The 9,769-nt window shown below is 46.0% G+C and overlaps 1 protein-coding gene across 2 annotated transcripts; it reads right to left on the bottom strand.

The window, feature by feature from the left end:
- Positions 1–51: 51 nt before the first annotated feature.
- PGAM5 (PGAM family member 5, mitochondrial serine/threonine protein phosphatase) lies at positions 52–9,404 on the bottom strand. 2 transcript variants are annotated; one of them, XM_048322430.1, is made up of 6 exons: positions 9,132–9,404; positions 5,924–6,102; positions 4,530–4,655; positions 3,995–4,083; positions 3,561–3,691; positions 52–1,730 (listed from the first exon to the last, which is right to left on the bottom strand). In XM_048322430.1, the coding sequence occupies exons 1-6, from the start codon at positions 9,386–9,388 to the stop codon at positions 1,580–1,582; spliced, it is 933 nt and encodes a 310-aa protein (XP_048178387.1). In that variant the 5' UTR covers positions 9,389–9,404; the 3' UTR covers positions 52–1,579. The 2 variants fall into 2 exon arrangements, with proteins under 2 accessions (XP_048178387.1, XP_048178386.1); XM_048322429.1 differs by having other exon boundaries at positions 3,561–3,694; positions 9,132–9,403.
- Between the last annotated feature and the right edge of the window lie 365 nt (positions 9,405–9,769).

Genomic DNA, 9,769 nt, shown 5'->3' with positions numbered 1-9,769 from the left:
CTTGCTACAGCTGCCCCATGCAGCCATTCAGCTGAAGAGATGGGAAAGAAAGACAGACAAAGTATTTTATTCAAAACGTTTAAAAAGTTAATAGACAAAAACTGATAAATTATTCTCATTGCATCAATGAGAGATACGGCATGATGGTTTCCTCTTGCCCCCACACCTTACACTACACAACAGTTTGTTCCCTACCAGTCCCTGTTCCTTGAACTTACCCTGATGTAGCAGCAGTTCAGTATCAAGCCCTTAAATCCTCTTCTCCATAGGTTGTGTGCCCTGATTATGTTTCTTACAGCTCTGACAGTATCTCATCAACATCCTTACTGATCAGAGAACCTGTCAAACAAGTTACGTCTGCTGTCCTACTTTTGTTTGCTGTCCTACAGTCTGTCCTCTCTCCCCAAGGCAGACAATGCCTATGGTGAAGTTTTCCAAGCCTCCACCTATTAACCTGAGCCAAGTTTCTACATCGGTTCAGGTGCCCAGCAAGCTTCAGAATGCTTCTGAGCCCTCCCACATACCCAGCAGTGTCAGAGCGGTATGAAGGAAGCACTTGGAGCATTCTGCCCAATGCCTGTCCTATACACTCGGCCTGGACGAGCCATCTCACGGCCACTTGCTCACCATTCTGGCAACAGCAGTTTGCTCCAGTGTTGCAGGACCTGCAGCATCACAACCCTGAACTCTGTGGTGGTATTGCTCTACTCTGAAAGTAATCAACAAATACAAATCAATGGGAAAGAGCACTCAAAAATACATCAGTAACTGAAAGCACTTTGAGAAGATTGCTGCTTTCCTTTCCTCCCATCTTACTGCTACAGGCTCATCCCTACAGCCTTCTCCAGACCATGTTTTAGTTAAAGGCTTTACAAGACTGAAAAATATTCTTAAGAACATCTTAAAGGACATTCTGAGGATGGTGGAACACTTAATATAAGCATCGGTTAGTTCTAGCACCACAGCTCTGAGTCAAATGGTTTTTTACCCTCTTTCCTTTACGCTCATAACCTCCAGGCACAGTTTACATGGGCTTTTTGGGGGGCAGAGGGGAACAGTGGCAACATCAACATACACACTCAACAGCTTACAAAAACTGAAGCTTTATCCCTTTGTCCTTTGAACAGCAGAATACCCTGTTTATCACTTCTGCAGGCGCTGGAACAAGCTGGCTCACCTTTTGTTTTAGCTGCAGTGTGATACAAGGCTGCTCCCACACCAATCGCTTTCCTGCACAAGAAAAATATCCACAGGAGGAAGCTTTGGTTAGAGAAATTCACAGCGGGGTGGGGGAAAAGTCAGTGCTCTTGCAACTGCTGAGCATTCAATCTCTGTATTCCACAGCTCAGCTTTGAGTTTTGGGGAATACTTAAGGACAGGACAGCTTCAGGCTTACAAAGGTTTCTTCTTTTCTGGACTGAAAGGCAGATATGAATATGAAGGAGAAAAGGGGCTAAAGGACATTTTAAGACAGCATCACATCCCAATGTAATAAAAATCTAGTGGTACTGTAGCAGAATGTGCTAGTGCAAAGAGACTAGAGGCAGCTCCTGGACAGTCATCCATCCATTGTGCTCAGTCAGGTGCGTGTGATTTTGTCTGGAGGCATGAAACCTGTGTCACCCAGTGTTCGAAGGGCCACTCTGCCGTTGGGACGTATCACCAAGTGAGTGATGCTGCCGTTGTTGAGAGACAGTCGCAGCCAACCTTCCGGGGGGAACTGCAGTGCTCTGGTGACAAAAACACACATATTATTAATTCATGAGCAGTTAAATTAACATGCCCTCACAGCATCACCTTCTGTCCCAGATAAGGAGGGGAAGGAGGGGGAAAATCAAAATTGGTGGGCACTGTGCAGCTTGCATACCAATGCCCCCAGTCAGCCTTGGAAAAAAGCCTTTTCTTTGGAACTGATATAAAACCGCAGCATTGGTAACTGGACTGGGGCCAAGAGTGCACTTGGCTAAGCAGAGTGCCCCAGATGGGTGTGATTACTGCTGACAGGATTAGTTCAAGTGGACAGAAGGTAGCAGCTCGAATGCAGCGAGGCTGCCGGGAGTGCTCTGAGCCCCATCACAGACAGAACTGGGGATGGCCCAGGCTCCGGCTGTCCCCACGAGGCTGCAGCACCACCACACCTCTGCAGCTGGGACAGGGCAGAGGCTGGCTCAGCACCCAAGGGCCACCTCTGCAGAGACGAGGTGGATGTGGCAAACAGTGACTGTCACACTCCAGTTCAGCCATGCCACCACAGCAGAGGCAGTGACACAGGATTCACTCCAATGGCCTGCACGTGCCTACAGAAGAAATTCACCAGAACTACTTTCCATCGGCTACATCATTCCTCAGGAAGGGCAAGAAAAAGTACCTTGTGCCTTCCACAGCATCACAGCTGGTCTGCAGCCATTCTGAAATTCCTAACTCAACAGCCCCAGGAGCTCCATCAATTGTATTAAACAGCTGGAAAAAATACCATGCTGCCTCAAACAGCTTTTGCCTGTGATACTGAGGAATAACTTGGTTTTGGCTCTTATGACAGTCTTGTAGAAAGCTGAAGAAATTAAATACCACTACAGCCAAGCTAGATTTGAAGTGAATGTTACATGGATTGTCTTCAGTTGTCCTATCAGACTGCCTGGAATAGAAGGCACAGAAGAGACATTAAAATGAAGAGGAAAGCAACAGCAAAAAGTATGTAAGTCTTTCAGAAAAAGCCTTGGCAGGAGCAACATGGTATTTTTTAGCATAGCAAAGAATATTCTGTTTACCTGATCAATAATTTTAAGTACAGCAATTTTGAAAGGCTCTAAAGCAGCCCACAGAGCAGACAGGCCAGCATTTAACTAGCTCAGCTAAATAAAGCTAACTGAAATTGTTGTAGGTATTGATCAGATTAAACTTTAATCACATCTGTCCTGCTCACGACAAATTATCTTACAGAGAGTGCTTTGTTGATGGGGAAGAGGAATAAAACAGACTCAGCTGACTGGATACCGAGACAGGCAAAGATCCAGAACTGTTTTCTCCTTTATGAACAACCTTGACGTTATTGGAAAGATCCACTCTCCCCTTAATCCAATACTGGATGGTACTGCAAAAACACACTGATGCAACTTGAACATAACTCAAAAATATCCATTAGCAAAGAATTCCCAAAACTGAATCAATCTTTAATTATACAAGATCAAATTCATGTCACCTCAAAGAGACGCATCCAGTCAAATGCTCTATTTGTAATGTTTTCCAACAGGCCCAGCCCTCAGGCTTATGGAAGCAGAAGCATATGGTAATTAAAGTGACTGTCCAGATGGACAAAAAAGGTTAAGTTTCACCGATTTAACCATTTTTTGCTTTAGAATTAGAATGAGAAAGTGTTCTAATTTTCAAAAGTGCCTTGATGAAGTTGCAGAAGCAGCTGCTCACAGTGCAGGCACTGATCTCCAACCACTTCAAAGAAGTCAAATCAACACATCTCCTCCCTCAGTGGTGCCAAAAGCCAACCCTGTTCCAGTGAACCCTCCCTTGAGAAGCCCCAGATGAACAGAGCAGCCAGCCCGTACCTGCACACGATGTAGCGGATGACGTTGGCGTGGCACACAAAGATCTCGTAGCTGTCCTCCTCCTGTTTGGCATCAGCTCTATGAATGAAGTTTCGAAAAGCAGCCTCAATTCGAGCTCCATCTTCGTAATACTGCTAAAGGCACCGAGGTCACAGTTACACACCGCTCAGAGCAGCACGGGCCACTGTCTGCATTCCTGGGGTCTTCTCTCCTCAAGAGCTCTTGGTTATTGGGGTGCACACTTGGGGCTGAACTAATGCTCAAGGGCTGCAGGTTATTTTAACTGTTCTGCACACTTACTGGGGAGGAGGAAAGTATGCAATTATCTAAGGGCTGTGATAAGAAACATCAGCTCAGACACTGCAAGTTACTGCTACTGTCCATACAGAGTATACTGAAAAAAAACATAAAGAAAACTTTAAAGAAAAAGTTACCACAGCTTCTGGTTTCCAGTGGGAGACTGGAGGGTCTGGTTCTATAGGTGCTCCCTCTCTCAGCAGATCAGTACTGATCTTTTTGACTCCTGAAATATTAGATACACAATCACAAAGGAGTTCACATGCCATTACAAACAGCCCCACAACTCTACAATCAATACATTTTTCACAGTCTTTCTTTGAGGAAGGCTTACTCTCATCCTAAAGTCCGTTTTAGTCTACACACTTCTGTTAAGGGATATGGATCTCTCCAACAAAACTGTTTTGCCATCAGCAAGACAACTTATTCCAACTGTGAACAGAACAGCAAGCTGTTTTCCCTGTCTGTTACACTTTGAAAAAGTGTATTTGTACTTTTAAAGATAAACTGGAAACAAGCAGATTTACGGCTGTAGGTTTCTTTATAAATACAGACATTCACACAGGGCTGGAAAATGGCTAAATAACATCTCAACCTTAAGGACAAGCTTAGAATTCTACTGGAAGCAGTTTTAAGGATCAGAAGACAATGAAAAATTAAGGGAACTCTTACCTGGGAGATGTTTGCTTATAATTTCAGTTGTTTCAGTTGCTCTAGTCATGGAGGAGTGGATAATCTGATCAAATTTTAATCCCAAACTTGCCAGCCTGTGTCCAGTCAGTTCAGCCTGCTCTCGACCTTAAAAAGTACATTCATTATATAAGTTGGTGACACTCCCTTAAAGACCTCAGGCAAACTACCAAGAGAGTTGTCCAGCAGACATAAAAGGCCTCCATCGATGCCAGGCTCTTCCTTTCAAAAAACAACTGGAAAACATTTTTATTAGAGCCACTGCTTACTCAGGCCAAGCTTACTGGTTGGACAATTTCAAGTCATTCTTCCATTGGTAGGAAAAAAATTGTTTTAATTAAAAAAAAAAATCAAAACTTATTCAGCAACTTTCACTGAAGTATTCAATACCCCCTGGCTAGCCCCATCCCAAGGACACAACAGACCACTCAGGCCTGACAGTGTGTTGTTGTTCATAAAGGCAACACCAGCTTGGCACAGTTCACAGCACCTGGGCAGCCTCAGGAAGGTTCATCCCACCTTTCATGCAGGCAGGTGAAAAGACAACAGACAGGTTAAGTCACTTACTTAAGGCACAGGATGAGACAGGATTAAGATTATACTTTGTTACCAGTTTAAGACAGCACTTAAGGCCTGCAATTAGCATTTCACTCCTGTTTACACACCAGTACTTGAGATGTGAGTGGAAAAAAAGCCCACAATAAAAATTCTTCCCCCTCTCAAAATAGTGTTGGCACATATATAATCAAGGAAGTGTCCAATGCTTTTAAAGTACACTATTAAAAATAATACTAATTAGCATTTGAGACCTAGTCACAGGATCAGTGAGTTAAGATTAACACCAACAGAGGTTATCCTCATTTCACGTAACTGATTAGCAGTACTCCCAGAAACAGTGACAGCAGCAAAAGTGAAATGTATTTAATTATAAACACTCCAACTGAAAGTCAGAGGTGTTTTCTTTTTAATAAATCAGCAGATTAAATGACAAGAACACAAGTCACCTTTAAAGAGAAATCCATCTCAATGGAGCAGAGTTTAAAAGCCTCAGCCCTTAGGAATAACATCAGCTGGCATGAAAATTTGCTCAAGCAACCTTAAGATAATTCAGAATTTCCTTTGACAAGTTTCTTTACAACTGAGTGTGTTTAGAACTCTCTAAATCACATCTTAATGTTTGGATTTAGAGGATCAAAAATGAAGAAAACAAACTTACTCATGACATCTTTCTGCCGCAAAGGAATCCAGAAACTGGATTAAGGATTGGCAGCAAGACCCGAAACAGTGCTGAGTTACTGACCTGTACTCATCAGGACAGCACACATGAAAAATAATTTCCTCAAAATGCAAAGTATGATGCTGCTAGTGATACCTACCCAGTGGGGTCAGAGTTCTGTCTTTATCAGCCCGGCCATCCAAATTATACTGGGAATGACGGATAAGGAATATGTGCCTGGTGGCTTTTGCTTTGCAGTGATCTAGGCGAGAGGCAAGTTCTTCTTCCCCGGTTTCTTCATTTTTCTTTTTGAGGTTGATAAGAGCCAGTGGTTCACGTCTAAACAAACACATTTTAAAGAGTCATTTTTAGATTGGGGAGACTAAGAGGCAGGGGAATTTTACAGATATATAGTCTTGCCTTATTTCCAGATATAGCTGAAGAACTAAAACTGACAATTTAGCCACTTGTACCATGAAACTGATTCAAACCTTTCCGTGAAAGGTATAAATAAATGCCTGCATGAAAAAAAAAGTTGATGTCATAGGTTAAAAGGCGTGACTTGACATAGGTAAATTTGCCACTTAGTGCCAGCCACCTGAATTAATTCTTGGGAAACAAAAGCAGTGAACAACAGAAAAACTTGTAGGGTATAATAGTAGGGTTTTTGACAAGAAAAACTAACCAGGAAGGATACCCAGGAAAAGGGGAAAAGGTGTTGACTGACCATTAAAGAAAGAAAATGCTCCATATCTAAAAGGCCCTGTGACAACACCTACACAATTTGCAATTTATCAATCACATTTGTATCAAATGACTAAAAAACCACTCCCCCCAACAACATCCTAGAAAGACTCCAACCTTCTGCAGTGCACATTGGGAATTATTTTCTGCTTTAAACTAGGTCACATCAGGTCTCTCCAGTAAAACTTTTTTTTATTTTTCAGCCTGGAGTGCTTATTTATCCTTCCATCTTTTTCAGCACTCTCTCCCCTCATGCCACTTTAATCTCTCTTCCACTTGTCACAGTGCACACGAGCACCCTGCTCTGCACATCACCCAGACAGCTGACCTGGTTCCTCCTGAGGGCATGGGGATCTTCCCCTGTCCCTGCTATCACAGGTTTAGTGCCACAGATCTCCCACCGCCAGCACCATCCCTGCACCATCATCACCAACCCTGTCCAAACCTTCCCCACATTAGTCTGGGCTGCTCTCTGCACTGATCCTCCACTCCATTAATACAAATCCTTTTGCTATGTCACTCCAGAGCATATTTCATTCATACCAGACATCACTTCTTCCATTATTAAACTTGTTTATTTGATGATAGATTTTTTTAATCAAAAATAATTTTTATTCAGTTTGGGACAAAGTAATTTGTTCATAGAAAATTGCTGTTTCCCATACCTATTTCTCACAGCAAGACTGGCTGTGCAAAGCCCTCCTGCCTCCATTTTGCTTTACTGAACACATGATTTCCATTAAACAATGAGGATCTACACATTCCTCAAGCTGTTGAAGTTCAGCAAGGCATTAAAAATTAAACAATAGTCCAGTAAGAAGAAGTTCTACTGCTATTTCACAGGATACTTCTTTTGATTCACTGGAAACTATACTGCTGGCAAGATACAATGGGAAAACAAAAAAAATCTCTAAAATCATTTCAAGAACATTTGTAAAGCAGCAAAGGGAATAACTCATCTGATATCTGAAATAAAGTATTCCACATGAATGAAACTAGATCTATCTTCACCGAGAACTGAGCTGCACAATTCCTGTGCAAGTGGCACAGACCAATGCAACATCCCAAGTGTGATACCCTATCTGACCAACAACAAGTTTGATATTTGCATTCGTTTGTTTCAAACCTGAAAAGCCATCGGTTGTTAAGAATATTGTACTATCTGGTCATCTGCTCAAGACTTGACCTTCTGAACATTCCCTGCTCCCAAAGAGCAGTGGTCAGATATTCTGTGTATTTATAAGCCATTTAACAACTTTTCTCACTAGGTGCTTCTGCCAACAACATCCAAAAGTCAAGATTAAGATTTCAAGCAGGCCACAGCACACCAACTGGTAGACTGCAAGCAGCAGAAAACAAATTAATCTACGGTAATATATTCACACTCCCACTGTTTGCACACTATGACGAATGCGGATACACTATTCTGAACTGCTAGGAAGTATTATCTGGCCATACTATCTGGCGACAGCTCTGCCACTTACAGCACAATCTCTACTTCCTGGATTGGTTAAAAAAAAAATTACGTGAGTCTGAAAGTACTTTAGAATCCTTGAAGAAAATCAACCATTTAGCAGAACCAGGAAGGCCTGGAGTTGCAGTTAAACAAGCAGCTTTAGTATCTCCCTCAGTGTAACTGTGTAACCAGTTGCAACTTTATTTAATGACGCTTTTATTTTTATCATGGGGGTGTACAGAGACCTATTTATATGAGCATTTGATCCTGTAGCCTGTCAAAAATCAAAACGATGCATTATACAATAAAAATCTGTTAGTGCTTAGGTTTGGATTTACTATGATTAAACTGGAGCCTGACATAAGTCTCCCCTGGGAGATAATTCTAGCAGACAGAAGCTAAATGAGCCAAGCTCAATACAGATATCTGCACGTTCTAATTAAAGATTCAGAAAAAATGTAGTCAACCCTTGCGTGAATGTGTTTCAACGCTGAAGAACACGACTGAGTAGGCTTCAAAGCGCCGCTGCCTTTACAAGGATTTAAGACCGGGCAGCTTCATGGCCAACACGAGCAGCAGGCCCAGTGCCTGCCCAGCACGTGAGAGCGCTTGGCATCCACACGGGAGCTGCTGCCGAGCTGAAAAACCCTGGTGCAGACACAGAGCAACACCGAGACATGGCCAAAAAAAAAAAAGAAAAAAAAAGGGTACCTCTTCTGCCCAGTGCTTACATTTACCACAAGCCTGAGGCTTGGCAGTCTCGCTGGCTGAAAGCATCAGAATAAAGGGATCTGCACAGGGTAAGTCTCCGAGCTACCTGAACAAAACCCAGTGCTGGCACATCCCTCCACGGCACTCGGGCGCTCCAGCGTTCCACGGGTGTTCACGAACTTCAACTGCATTCTACTCTGAGCGGGTCACCACACGGAATTTCCCCGGGAAACGACTCGTGGGGTCCCTGCCTCGCCTCGGGGCTGCCCCGTGGGGCCGGGGGCTGCTCCCGCAGGGCTCCGGGGCCTCCCGCCCCGAGCCCGTTCCCCCGCGGGGCTCCGGAGGGGGCTCAGGGGAGCTCCCGCCGCCCCCGCTGAGCCCCTCCCGACCCCTCACCACAGCTGCGACCTCCCCAGGCGAGGAGGCGGCCCCGCCACCGCATCCCGGCCGCGCCCACCTGTCCCAGTTGCTGTCCCAGTAGCTGCCGGTGCCGGCGGGTCTCTCGATCCAGCCGGCGGTCGGTGGGCAGGAGGCGGTGGGCGGCAGCAGCAGCAAACCGGGCGGCGCGGCGGAGGGCACGGCGGAGCCCCCCGGGCGCGGCTCGCTATCGCCACCGCCGCGGGCGGGCTGCTTGCCCACGACGACGGCGGAGAGCAGGACAGAGCCGCCCGCCAGCCCGCAGGCGGCGAGCGCCAGGGCGCGGCGGACCGACATGGCGGGGCGGCCGCGAGCCCCTCACCGGCGAGCCCGCCCCGCGCCGCCCGCCCCGCCCCAGACGGAGCGCGGCGCGGGGCAAGATTCCTCCGCGAACGGGGAGCACGGGGCTGCACAGACCCCCCCCCCCCCGACCCCCCGGCCCTTCACTGACCCTTACGGGCTCGGCCCGGCCCCCTCTCCCCGAACCGCGGTGCCCGCGGGACTGCACCCGCCTCAGGCCGGGCTCAGGGACTGGTTCTGCCGGGCCGCTCCCAAACCGGTTTCCGCCCCAGCCGGGTCACCGGGTGGGGCTGGGCAGGGGATCCCCGGCAGCCCTGACTGGTTTAACCGCCTTGTGCGGTCCTTCAGGGTGGAAGAGACCTGTACGTTGAGTCCAAC

The sequence above is a fragment of the Corvus hawaiiensis genome, chromosome 18 (assembly GCF_020740725.1).
Source record: "Corvus hawaiiensis isolate bCorHaw1 chromosome 18, bCorHaw1.pri.cur, whole genome shotgun sequence".
NCBI classification, from domain to species: Eukaryota; Metazoa; Chordata; class Aves; order Passeriformes; family Corvidae; genus Corvus; species Corvus hawaiiensis.
This window is presented reverse-complemented; position numbering and strand designations above follow the sequence as displayed.

Excerpts from the sequence above, each read along its gene's own strand:
- PGAM5 (XM_048322429.1), bottom strand. The coding sequence starts at position 9,388 with ATGTCGGTCCGCCGCGCCCTGGCGCTCGCCGCCTGCGGGCTGGCGGGC. Across the intron at positions 6,103-9,131 it reads TGGGACAGCAACTGGGACAG|ACGTGAACCACTGGCTCTTA; the intron begins GTGGGCGCGGCC and ends GTGTTTGTTTAG. Across the intron at positions 4,084-4,529 it reads TATAAGCAAACATCTCCCAG|GAGTCAAAAAGATCAGTACT; the intron begins GTAAGAGTTCCC and ends CTAATATTTCAG.